General features: G+C 53.0%; 2 protein-coding genes across 5 annotated transcripts in view; both read left to right on the forward strand.

The window, feature by feature from the left end:
- The first annotated feature begins 9 nt into the window (after positions 1-9).
- LOC121043738 (uncharacterized) lies at positions 10-2,479 on the forward strand. Its single transcript, XM_040495747.1, has 3 exons — positions 10-361; positions 514-1,162; positions 2,327-2,479. Exons 1-3 carry the CDS (start codon positions 10-12, stop codon positions 2,397-2,399), a joined length of 1,074 nt encoding a protein of 357 aa, XP_040351681.1. The 3' UTR covers positions 2,400-2,479.
- Positions 2,480-6,477: 3,998 nt separating this feature from the next.
- PAX6 (paired box 6) overlaps positions 6,478-12,645 on the forward strand; it is a 17,642-nt gene continuing 11,474 nt past the window's right edge. The window contains exons 1-5 of one of the 4 annotated variants that reach the window (XM_040495531.1): positions 6,478-6,534; positions 6,900-6,960; positions 10,669-10,799; positions 11,608-11,649; positions 11,744-11,959. In XM_040495531.1, the coding sequence (XP_040351465.1) occupies positions 6,951-6,960; positions 10,669-10,799; positions 11,608-11,649; positions 11,744-11,959 (399 nt within the window). In that variant the 5' untranslated portion in view covers positions 6,478-6,534; positions 6,900-6,950. The remainder of the gene's footprint in view (positions 6,535-6,899; positions 6,961-10,668; positions 10,800-11,607; positions 11,650-11,743; positions 11,960-12,645) is intronic. The other 3 variants (XM_040495533.1, XM_040495532.1, XM_040495534.1) reach the window with 3 other exon arrangements.

The raw sequence follows: 12,645 nt of genomic DNA on the forward strand, positions 1-12,645 counted from the left end.
CTATGGCCAATGGACTTGAGTTCAAGCTTCTTTAACGCTTGTTTGAGAAGTAAAAAGGGAGAGAAAAGGTACGCAGATTCCTGCTGGTCTGGGACCTGGGCCCGATGCCCCACTTCCCGGGATCCTCCTAAAGTCGCGGTCCTACGAAATCTCACACTGGAGAGGCCACTGACCCCAGCGCCCGGCACCGCCTCCTTCGCTTCTGGCCTGGGTTTTCTCCCGGAATTGAGTGCTCCTGGGACGCGTGCGGGAAGGGCCATCCCCAGGCGGAGAGAGTCAGCGAGTTGTGCAACCCCAACCTGGTCCGGGCGGTGGAGGCCTCCGTTCCTTCGGAGCTCTGCCCCGGCTCCTTGGTCAAGGCGTTAGTGGGTCCAGATTGGGGAGAAGAGTGTGAGGCCCACACTAGGCCGGCAGCTCAAGGCAGCCTGCAGCGTCCTTACAGTTCCAGCTCCCAGAGAAGGCTGCCACAACGCCTGTCTGCCGCGAGTTCGGGGTGCACAGTTCGTTGATGAGCTCTGACTTTCAGCACTTCTCCTAAGTCAAGAGGAGTCAAGTGTACCCAGCGTGGCTTCATTTCAGCCTCCCTGCCTCAGCTATGCCATCCCCATTCTCTTTTGCTGGGTCCTGGGGTGTGTCCCCCATCCCAAATCTTCCACTTCCCTGCCACTTGGACAGCAAGCTCCGAGAGAACTCGAGACTTCGCAGGAGTAGACAGCCGCTCCCTCCCCTGTCACCTTAACTGCAAGCGCCAAGGGGCGCCTTTGGAGTGTACTGAGGTGTGTCCTAATCGTCCGGCATTCAACAAATGGACTTCTGGTGTGTGGTCAGAAGAGAACAGCCATTTGCTTACTTTCCTCCCGGTTTTCTGGCAACAGCTGAAGGGGAGCTGCCTCCTGGGACTGAGCAGACCCAGGAGAGGGAATTTCGGTGTGGAGACACACGCATCGCACACAGATAACCAGTGGAACACATCGACACACGCTGACACACGGACATCACCGGCGAAGACACACACACGACTCTTCCCCAGCATTGGTCATCTTCCCCCACCCCAGGCCTCCACCACCCCTCCTCCCCTCTCGTCTCCCCCTGGCGTCCCCTCCTCTCAGGCCCCTGGAAAAGCAGCCGCACTTAGTCAACAAATGGCACGTGGGAGAAGTTGGTGAGTGTTTGGTAAGGACTCTTCAGGGCTTTTCACAAGAACCCTCTGTACACAAAGTAAGTGGCGTGTTTGCTCGGGCCTCTCCAGCCGGGGCTGTGCCTCCGCTCCGCTGCGCACCGCGGCTTCCGAAAGGAGAAAGGACTGAAGAAAGGGCCGGGGTAGCAAGAGTGGGGGAATGGGCAGGCCCAGGAGGCCTAGACTAGGGAGGCCGCCGGGCGTCGCCTAGTTCCCAGCCAGGCGGCCTCCTTTCGGCCTAGGCTTCGCCTCGGCCTCCGTCGGAGTGTTGCTGCCGGGACCCAGTGCCGTTCACTCCCCTTTTCTCTTCTTCTTCCCAGAGGCCAGGTGGGCTAAGGCGCGGCCGCTGCTGAGCTCCGCGTCCCAGCGCCGTAGTGGGGATGGGGTAGGGCGGGAGGAGAGGGCGGGCGGGGGCGGGGCGGCAGGCCGCGCTGCGCTGGAGTTGGCAAGAAAGGGCTTCGAGAAGCTGCAGAAACTTGCTCCCTCCACGAACTGAGAGTCCTGCGCCCAGCTCAGGGGGTTGGGGGGGGGGCGCGACCCGCAGCCCAGCGGCCTTCGCTCGACCCCTCAAGTTCGTGGCCACAGTGCGGGCAGCGCTGACTCCCGGAGCGCTAGGAGCTTAGAGATGTCGGCGAGCGCCAGCTCCAGAGCCCGGGCTCGGGGGCCCAGCGCCGGGGAGAGAAGCCGGGACCCACCATCCGAGCCGAAAACAAGTGTATTCATATTCAAACAAACGGACCAATTGCACCAGGCGGGGAGAGGGAGCATCCAATCGGCTGGCGCGAGGCCCCGGCGCTGCTTTGCATAAAGCAATATTTTGTGTGGGAGCGAGCGGTGCATTTGCATGTTGCGGAGTGATTAGTGGGTTTGAAAAGCGAACCGTGGCTCGGCCTCATTTCCCGCTCTGGTTCAGGCGCAGGAGGAAGTGTTTTGCTGGAGGATGATGACAGAGGTCAGGCTTCGCTAATGGGCCAGTGAGGAGCGGTGGAGGCGAGGCCGGGCGCCGGCACACACACATTAACACACTTGAGCCATCACCAATCAGCATAGGTGTGCTGGCTGCAGCCACTTCCCTCACCCACACTCTTTATCTCTCACTCTCCAGCCGCTGACAGCCCATTTTATTGTCAATCTCTGTCTCCTTCCCAGGGATCTGAGAATTGCTCTCACACACCAAACCAGCAGCGTCCGTGGAGAAAACTCTCACCAGCAACTCCTTTAAAACACCGTCATTGCAAACCATTTTGTTTTTTAAAAAAAAAAAAAAAAAAAAAAAAAAAAAAAAAAAAAAAAAAAAAAAAAAAACAACCAACACCCCAACCAACCAAAACTCTTGACAGGAGCTTTGACGAAAGAGGATGCCTCATAAAGGTGAGTCCGCTTCTTTCTTCTTGCTTCATCTTAATTGCAATATTCAGGCAGGTCGCCCCTTTCCTCCCTCCTTCCTTCCTCCCTCTGGCCGGTCCCCTCCCCCACTGCTACGCCGGGAGAGTTGGGCCGGAGAAGTTTCCACGCAGGAGCCCAAACTTTCTACTTCCAGCGAAAGCCCGCGTCGGAGGGCGACAGCCGGCGAGCGGGAGCGGCGCGGAGCTAGGGGCAGGCGGCCGGCTCAGCCCCAGCGCCAGCGCCAGCACGGGCTAGGCTCGCTGGAAGAACCGAGGCTCCGGGCGCAGCAGCAGCCGCGGCTGCCGACCCCAGCGTCGCCAAATGCCCCCGGCCGGCGGCAGAGGACGAAGAGGCTCTGCGGTGCCCCAGGCCCGGGATCGGCTTCGGAGACCGGGCGCCGCCGGCTGCTTTGTCCAGCCGAGGGCCCAGCGAGCGCGCACAGAGCGAGCGTGTGCAGGGAGCGCCGAAGAGCCAGCTCGCCGGGCTGCCGCCCGCCCGCCCTCCGGCTTTGTGCGGCGCTCCACTCGGGCACAGAAGAGTCCGCGGGCACTCGAGCGCCGAGGGGCACCGCGCCCGCCGCCAGCCGGAGCAGTCTTTCTGCGAGGCAGCCACACTCTGGAGGCAGAGAGAAAGAGCGAGTGAGCGTGAGCCGAGAAGGAAGCCACCAGGCCAAGGCGGTCGAACGCGCGCTCCAAGGGAGCTCAGAGCCGAGCGGCAGGATTGTCAGCTTCCATCAAGCCCCCGGGCTCTTGCCCCCAACTTGAGCGCAGAGCTCGGAACTTGAAAACTCTCTGCTCCCCAGGCTTCCCCCAACCATCGCCCTGGCCCAGCGAAAGCTGGGGCTTCCCTATCCTCCAGCTCCCAGGCTCGGTGGGTATTTTTCCTTGTCTTCCTCTGACAAAGCTACAACCCGGTGTTGCCATTTCAACAAGTTTCAAGGTGGAAAGGTGGATTGCTTAAAAAAAAAAAAAAATCCAAATCTCCTGATTTTTTTTTCTTTGTGAGGACTCAAAAAGAAAAAAAAAATCAATATGAAAGCATTGGCTTTCCCCTTCGTCTGATCACATTCTCTCCCAGCTAATTAGTCTGAGTAATTTGAGAGCTTTTCGATTCTAAGACCCCAGGAGGAAAAGTGTCTTTTCAAAGTTCATAAAGTTGTTGCCTCTTTCCTTGTGCAGATTTTCCAGTCTCCCTGGATCATAATAGCCCTGAATTTTAGCAAGTGTAATTGGGGGAAAATGGAGTTGAATTTCAAGTGGAAATGCTTTCTTTTTTTCGAGTGCTTAAACCCAGCCCTCCAGTCTTGAGTGATTTCTAGAAAGTTTAAAAACAAAGTGAACGTGGTTTCTTTTTTTCTTTTTCTTTTTTCTCTCATACTCTCTAAAGCTTCCTAAGCCATTTTGGACGTTTAACTCGAACTTGGGAAGGTTTGAGGAGGGGGCGGGAGCAGAAAATGAAATGAAAAGCAAAGAGCTTGAAAGCCTGGTGAGTTTACCAAGGACAAATAATAGTTGTTGCCGTTGACATTACATTTTTTATAGCCGGCGACCTTTGCAAACGTCTGAAGGCAATTTGATTAGTTGTTATCTTATTTGGCCCTAGAGAGTGAAACTTTGTCATCTTAATTGCTAATTACTCTTTGGCTGGGGGCCGGTAGAGACGAAAAGTGAGCTCTCTTCTTCACCCCAGCTAAGGAATTTGAGGATGGATTTTGAGAATTAAGTGATTAAAAGAACTGCTTTTGAAAGCTGAGGCTTGAGTTGGGGATGGGGGTGGCAGTGGCCCAGTGGCCTAGAGGACCAAGGCCCCATTGGACTCTGAAGCATCTGGAGACTCTTCCCCCCGCCCCCCCCCCCCCCCCCCGTGGGTCTCTGACTAGGTTAGGGCTGTAGAAAGCCTAGGGCTGAGCTGGGGGACACTGGCTGCAACTAGGGTTCTAGCCTCTGCAGCCACCACTGCTTCCGGGTGTCAGTGTCGCCAGCCTCCCCGGTCGCTTTTGCACTAAATGTTAGGGATTACTTAAGTAATTAAGTAGCTTCTTAGCTGAGATAGACGTGGGAATGGAGCAGAACTGGAACTTGAGATGCTTCCACCTTCCCAGTTGCTTCAAAAACTAATCGGCTGGGCCTCTCTGGAATCAGCTAGTGAATATTTTTTTTTTTTTAATGGCTTCAAGGATGTATGGGCCAGGAGGGGGGCATTCAGTTGTGGTTGAGTACAGTGTGGGTTATAGAGAGGAATTCGGGAAGTTTTACCCCTTCTAGGAGAAGCCCACCTCCCCTCTCCCTGCCTGCTACTATTCTGCAGTTTCGGAGTCCCACTTTGAGGGGGAGCACATTCTTCAAGAAGTTGGGGTTTCTCCTGCCTGTCCTAGATCTGACTATGGCTGTGGGGACTGAGAGACAGGAGGAAGGCCCTGGGAGCCAACCCAGCTAGAGGTAACTAGGTAACCCTCTCCTCTCTCCAATTTTACCAGACCACATTCAGAAGCTGGGTAAATTCCTCCTCTTAAGTTTATTTTTATGGATTTAAGCTGCCTCCCAGCTAGTTAATAAATTAGACCATGAATGGCCTTGAAGAGAAAAAATGTGCTTCTTGGAATTCTTTGCTTGTAGGCAGGCAAAATTAATAATCACAATAAGAAAACAGAATGAATATTTTAGTTTTTTTTTCTTTAAACAGGGAGAAATAATGCTGTGACTATTTAATTATTTTACTTCTTTTTTTTTTTCCTGCAAACCTCTTGAATAGGTTCTTTATTGTAACTCTCTCTTCCCAATTGAGCTCCCCACGGTGCCGTTGTATCTTTTTACAGCCCCTAACAACTCACACCAGTAGCACAATTACCTCCAGATATTTATAACAAGAAATTACTTTTCTATTTTCTCCCCCCCCCCCACCTTCTTCTTAGGGTAAGGCAGGGAGGGGGTGGTGGAGGGCGAACCTTGGGGGACCCACACTGGGTCAGGACTTACAAAGCTAGAAGTGTCCCTCTGTTCCCTTTTGTGGGTTGGTGGGTTGTTGGTACATTTGGTTGGAAGCTGTGTTGCTGGTTAGGGAGACTCAGTTTTGCTCTTTGGGTTTGGGGAGAGCTGGAGAATAGAAGCCATTGTTCGCTGCCTGTAGGCTTTGTCGACCACGCTCACCCCCTCCTGTTCGTACTTTTTAAAGCAGTGAGGCGAGGTAGACAGCGTGTGTCACAGTACAGTAAAAGGGGGGAAGATCTAAACACCAAAAGAGAAGTTAATCACAATAAGTGAGGTTTGGGGGGGAAAAGTTGGGCTTGCTACTTTCAAAGTCCCAGAAAGGCTGGGAGGAGGGTGGAGTGGGGACCTGACTGGGAAGCTTTGAGGGAGAGAGTGGAAGATGAAGGGGTAACCAGAGTTGGGATCTGGGAGCCTTGGAGCCACTAGGATGGTGAAGTTCCTTAAGGAAGGAGTATGGGCTCTGCAGCCCTTCTGATCTTCCCTAGTCTGCACCCAAAAGCACCCTGAAGTTCTGAGATTCCCCCTTCCCCTCACCTCTGAACTTCAGGTATTAGTCTTTGGCCTCGATTCCTAATGCCACTGTTTCTCTGGTGCTCCCCTTTCCCTTTAACTGGTTCTTGATATTTTTACAAAATGGTTCCCCGACTTGTCAGATTCTCCAATTCTCCCAAGCCAGGCCAGAGCAGCTACTTTTAAAAGGTGGGGACTTCTGCATGACAGGCTGCTGGAAATGTTGTTATAACTCTGAGATTTAGGGTTCTATGGTAGTTTGAGCCCTAGATGCACGTTTTGTTTTGTTTTGTTTTGTTTTGTTTTGTTTTTCTGGGAGTGTGACTCTGAGAGCCCATGGGCCTGTGCTTTTGAGCCACAGCTTGACATACCTTTCTCTCCTTTTGTTTTGTCTTAGGGGGAAGACTTTAACTAGGGGCGCGCAGATGTGTGAGACCTTTTATTGTAAGAGTGGACAGACTTCCCAGATTTCAGGCAAGTTCTGGTGGCTGCTTTGGGTTCCAAACCCCAAAAAAGTCAGAATACTTGTTCATTGTTGTTCTCGTGGAAGAAAAAAAAAAATCAAAGTTGGGTTGTTTCTCCTGATTAAAGAGTTAGCTACTAAGGGGTTTGGGGAAAACAGCTTGGGGATATTGGAGTATTTTATTTGTAGCCCAGAGGGTAGATTTTGTATACACTGTAGGGCAGAGGTGGATGCCCCTCTGATGGCCCCAAGCGATTGAGTGGATCATTTCCTCAAGAAGGGGCATTCTCCTGTCCCGGTTCCAGGTCGTCCTCTGTCGGGAGGTAGGGCCTACCTGGCGCTGGCCCTGGATTAACGCCTATATCCTTGCTAACAGAGCCCCATTTTCGAGCCCCGTGGGATCCCGCGGCCCCCAGCCAGTGCCAGCATGCAGAACAGTAAGTGCCTCTGGTCTTTCTCAGACTTCGGGCTGGGGACACGCAGACCGGCAGGTCAGGGGAGGGCGCAGAGGTTCGCGGGTGTCCACGCGGGCCAGGCCCGCCAGGCACGAGGGAAGAGGCAAGAGGCTCCGGGGACCTGAGACAGCTGCGCCCCCCTTCAGACCCGGCAACCCGAGAGGGGAAGACGTTTACTCTGCTGCTCTCGCTCCTAGAAGAACAAGGGCTAGGCCCTTCAGAACAGCCCGCTAGAGTTTGCGAAGCTGAGGTAGAGAAACCCCATCCCCCCCAAATCCTGTAACTCATACCCCCTCCCCGCCCCTGCCCGGGCTCTGACCCCAGAGAGAGAGAGAGGCTGGGCTGAACAGGGCGGGGCGGAGGCTTCTCCTAGTTGCCCGAGGAGAAGGAGGCCCCTTCGGGTTTAGCCAAGACTGCTAGTCACCACCATCCGGGAGGGGCGTGGGGGCTTCCCTCCCCCAGTCACTCTCTGGACGGCTCCTCCCCTCCTCTCCCCCCCCCCCCCCAGCTACCGGCCTAAAAGGCAAAGGGAGCGGGGTACGCTGGCCTGCGGTGGTGGTGGGGTGGGGGGAGGTGGTAAACTGGAACGCTGTAACCCTGTACTACCGGCCAGAGCAGGTTTACTGGGTCTGGGAAGAGACTGGCTGTCCAGCCTTGGAACTGGAGAAGCTCCGCCCTGGTAGCTGCAACTGTGAGGGTTCTGATCGGTCCAGGCCCGCAGTGCGTTTGATTCTCGGGCTCTTTTGCCTCCCATCCTCTCTGTGCTCAGGCCCTCTGGGCCCCAGCCCACCTTCCTGCTCAGTCCGTGGGGGCACTGCTGGAGTGATAGCGGTAGTGGGTGCTGGTATGTGGCAGGGCTTGTTTGCAGCCCGAGTCTGGGAGCCTGGAGGCCCAGTGAAACCAGGCCCGTGCTGAGGTGCAGAGTCTGGAAGCAGTTCGAGGGTTCAGCTGCAGTAGGAGTGCAGAAGGGCCCAAGTCTTCTAGCAACCTTCCCTTGCCGAACCGCAGACTTCGGAGGGTCTCCAGTGCCCGATCCATCAGGCCTGGAAGCGCCAGCCGCCCCAGGTGCTTCCGCGGCTTGGTGGGCGCGAAGCGCAGGAAAGGATTCAAAGGTGGCGAGCTTTAAGGCGGGTTAGTTGTGCAGAACCTGCCAGGCCCGGGAGGGACCTTCCTTGGCGAGGCAAAGGCTTCTGTGCACCTCTCCCGGCTGCATGTTCTCCCCCTGCAGCTCAGGCTCCCCAGCCGTAGGCTCTCGGGCAGGTCCCGGCCGGGGCCCGCAGCGCTGAGCGTTTGCCGCCGCGGCCTGGCTGGCAGGCCCCGGGGGGGGGCGCGGGGTCGCGGGCCGGCCTGCAGGGCTTTGTGCCGCTCGCTCCCGGGTGTGCGCGAGGCGCAGAGCATCCAAATTGACACCATATGTTTTCCTATTAGATGCTTCGCGGTCGAATTCTAGGCGCATAATCATCGCCACTGGGCGAGAGCGCCAGCCGTCCCTAGGGAAGGGACACAATGATTGAGGCTTAACCTCTGAAGGGGAACTTAGAGCTGCGCTTCCTCGCTGCCTTTTCGATGCTGGCAGAGGCAACCTGGCGTCTCCTGGGCGAGCACCCGCCGACGGTCGGCGCGGAGGTGGCGGGCACGTTATTTTTATTTTTATTTTTTTGCAATGAGGGGAGAAGGAGGGAGGTCTAGGATTAGGCGGCCTCACAAGCCTTGGCATTCATAGGCTGGGAATTGCCCAGGCTGGGCGTGAAGTTTGTAAAATCTTTCTCGGTCTCTCTCTGGGACAGCCTTTCTCTTTCCGGGAAGGCTCCCTTTGCCCAAAGGGAGGGCTCCGCAGCCCTAGCAGTAGACTGGTGTTGTGAAGCAGAGGAAGGCAATAAAGGGAACTTAGGGGAAACCGGAAGCGCGGTCGAGGCCTTGCTCTGTTGGAGAAGTGGTGTCCCGGCGATGTCCCCGCTTGCGCTGGGCCCGGCCGGAGCCCAGATCCCCCAAACGCCTGTCACTTCTCATCGAGTTGAGGCTCCGGCCCCCCCCCCCCTCCGTCGGTGAGGGCCCCCCTCCGCCCCAAGCCTTCGGCTACCCTGAAAACTCGGCTCCCCTCGAAGGGGAAACGAGTGAGGTTCAATCTCGTCTGAGTGATCTACAAATAGGGACGGAAAGGGTCGTTTTATCACGGTCCCGTTTGTCGTGACGATGCAATTTCCCGGAGCGGAGCACTGTCACAAAGTGACAAGGCTGCCACAAGCGCCCCGACTGATCTTTTCAATTAGCCTTCCATGCATGATCCGGAGCGACTTCCGCCTATTTCCAGAAATTAAGCTCAAACTTGACGTGCAGCTAGTTTTATTTTAAAGACAAATGTCAGAGAGGCTCATCATATTTTCCCCCCTCTTCTATATTTGGAGCTTATTTATTGCTAAGAAGCTCAGGCTCCTGGAGTCAATTTATCAGAGGCTCCAAGGAGAAGAGAGAAGAGGAGAGAGAGAGAGAGAGAGAAGAGAGCTGAGCAGGGAGCCACGTCTTCTCCTGGAAGGGCTGCTCTCTAGAGTCCGGGGCTGCAGGTTGGAGATTTTTAAGGAAGTGGAAATTGGCAATTGGCTTTATTTGTGTGCCTGTGGTTTCTGGGGAGGGCTACAGAGAGGTGCTAACCCCCTTTCCTGGTTCTCTAAGATTAGACAATGGGGGTGAGGCTGTGAGAATAACAAGATAAAGGAGGGATAGAAGACACTGTGGTGTGCTCCTTTGCTTTTCTTTTCCCTTTCCGATTTTTGCTAATATCTGTCCTTGGCTGTGTGGAAGGCCAAGTTCAGCAGCGGAAGTACAGCGAGCTGTGGCCTGTGCGAATGGACTCCCAGCTCTCGGCCCCACAGCTGCAAGCCGGCGGACTACTTTGTGGTTGGAGTTATCTGGAGCTCTGACCCTCACGCCTGTACTGGAGGCGCAGGTTGGGGTTCACCAGCCGCAGATCTGCTGCTGTGGTTCTTCTCTACTCCTTTCCTGTCTCTTCATATGTGTATGCAATGTCACGTAATATATATGTAATTAAAAAACAAAACAAAACTCCGGTGCTTGCGCGGTGCCTTCACCAGAGTTTGGAGTGTGACAGCAAACATTTCTGGACTGTGGAGTCCAAGGAAATGCTGAAGAGCTATAGCATTTGCTGTAACAGTTCTAACAATGCAGAGACCTTGGAGGTTCAGTGTGGGTTCCGTAGAACCCACGTTTTGTGATGCCATTCAGAGGCGATCTTTGGAAGGATGTTTTCTGAAACGATTGTTTGCACCTTGTGGGTTCAGGGGCTGGCTGGGGTGTTTATGAAGAGGGGCAAAGGGCTGGAGTGACAGCGGCTGTGGGGTGCGTGTGTTCTTGCTCACTGGCATGGATCTGTAACACAGCGCGACTGTGTTGGGGCTGGGCTGCCCGATGCCCCGCATGGTTGCCTGGTCCCGGAGTCGTTTGTGATTGATAGCAGGGACTTGATCGCTGAGGTTGGCATGGGTTGGCAGGGAGCTGAGGATGCATTGTGGTTGTCTTCTCTTCCTCTTCTCCTTCGTCTTCCTCCTCCTCTTTCTCTTGACTCTTCTTCCTCTCCTCTCCTCTCCTCTCCTCTCCTCTCCTCTCCTCTCCTCTCCTCTCCTCTCCTCTCCTCTCCTCTCCCCTCTCCTCTCCTCTCCTTTCCCTTTTCCTCAGGTCACAGCGGAGTGAATCAGCTCGGTGGTGTCTTTGTCAACGGGCGGCCACTGCCGGACTCCACCCGGCAGAAGATCGTAGAGCTAGCTCACAGCGGGGCCCGGCCGTGCGACATTTCCCGAATTCTGCAGGTGATCCTCCCGGCGCCGCCCCACTCGCCGCCCCCGCGGCCCTCCACTCTCAACGCCCTCTCTTCATTTCTTACTGTAAACGCTGCTAATTATGGACCCCCCCCTTCACCCACCCACCCCAGCCCCTACCCCACACCCGGCCTTCCCCGCTTTCCCCTTTCCTTCCAGTATCCTTCCCTATCTCTTTCAACCTGGGTCAGTCACTTAAGATAACTCATCTGCTTAAGGAAAAAAAAAAAAAATGTGTGTGTGAATTAAAAAAAAACAACACCTTTCTCTTTTCATTTGATAAAAAACATTTATTGTGGTAACAGTTTAGGAACTATAATAAATTGAGTTACATAAACCAGCATAATTTTATTTCCCTCTCCCTCATGCCACACTCACCTCAGATTTTGAGATATTTGTTTGCATTCTTCATATTCATGAGGAATATTTATTGATTTTAAAAGCCAAATGCTATTCACCTCCTTACCTAACTCACATTTACAAAATTGAGCATATTTTTAAAGGAAAATAAGTAAAATTTTAGTTTATTTTCCCCCTTTGCTCATTAAAATTTGGCACTACTTTAAGCAAGGTCAGCACACAAAAAAAAAGTCTTACTTCGTTTTGATGCATCTTCAGGCAATGTTTCAGAAAAGTTTTTTTTTTTATAAAAAACCTTAAAATTAGTTTTTTTTTTTAGTTCAAACTGTTTGAAACTATCATCATATTTGCAGTGTTTAGGGCTACAAATGTAATTTTAAGAAAAAAAGCTCTCTACAGTAAGTTCTCATACCATTGAAGGTATATTTTTGTGTTATAGACCCATGCAGATGCAAAAGTCCAAGTGCTGGACAATCAAAACGTAAGCTTGTCATTGTTTAATGCATACTTAAACAATTTTATTTTTGTCTTGAAATTATTAATAATGTGGTTTTCTGTCCACTTCCCCTATGCAGGTGTCCAACGGATGTGTGAGTAAAATTCTGGGCAGGTATTACGAGACTGGCTCCATCAGACCCAGGGCAATCGGTGGTAGTAAACCGAGAGTAGCGACTCCAGAAGTTGTAAGCAAAATAGCCCAGTATAAGCGGGAGTGCCCGTCCATCTTTGCTTGGGAAATCCGAGACAGATTATTGTCCGAGGGGGTCTGTACCAACGATAACATACCAAGTGTAAGTTCACTGAGAACATTCCCCCTCCCTGCCCTAAGCCCCATGCTCTTTCCTCTTTACCATCTCTCTCTTCACTTGCCCACCCCCCTCCTCCCTACCAGTGTCATCCTGTCTCTGTCTCCTCCCTGCTCCCCCTATGTCACCTTTGTAGCTGAGGGTGTTGAGAGGAGCACGCTGACCTTTTTTTGATCTTCTGGAAATTGGGAGTCAAGTGTGGGGAACTGTTCACCTTATTTGCATGTTTCAAAGTGGAGGGTGGAGGCACCCAGGGAAAGGCACTTGAATGAAGAAGGAGAATGAAAATGAAAACCAAAATCTAACCTCCTCCAACTCAGACTGCCTGACCCTTCCTTCAGATGTCAAACATCCACTTTTGCCCTAATAGAAAACAAAGTGAAAGAAAGCTCTACACCAAGCCTGTCTTTTTCTTTCTTTCTTTCTTTCTTTCTTTCTTTCTTTTTTTTTTTTTAGGAAATCTTTTAACAAAGATTAGGTCACTGTAGACATCCAGCAGAAGTGAAGCAAATGCCCTCTCCATCCCACATTCCCTACCCAACTCAGTTTCCACACCCAAAGTGATGGCTGTCATTCTGTCCACAGTGTCTCTGTCCCAGGATGGCTGGGAGTTGTTTCTTCTTCTTCTTCTTCTTCTTCTTCTTCTTCTTCTTCTTCTTCTTCTTCTTCTT

The sequence above is a fragment of the Herpailurus yagouaroundi genome, unplaced genomic scaffold, assembly GCF_014898765.1.
Source record: "Herpailurus yagouaroundi ecotype Mexico unplaced genomic scaffold, PumYag 187, whole genome shotgun sequence".
Taxonomy (NCBI): Eukaryota; Metazoa; Chordata; class Mammalia; order Carnivora; family Felidae; genus Herpailurus; species Herpailurus yagouaroundi.

Bases quoted from the DNA above. Each gene is read 5' to 3' on its own strand.
- LOC121043738 (XM_040495747.1), top strand. From the start codon at position 10: ATGGACTTGAGTTCAAGCTTCTTTAACGCTTGTTTGAGAAGTAAAAAG. The intron at 362-513 runs GTTAGTGGGTCC...TTCGTTGATGAG, and splicing joins CCCGGCTCCTTGGTCAAGGC to CTCTGACTTTCAGCACTTCT. The intron at 1,163-2,326 runs GTGAGTGTTTGG...TCTCCTTCCCAG, and splicing joins ATGGCACGTGGGAGAAGTTG to GGATCTGAGAATTGCTCTCA.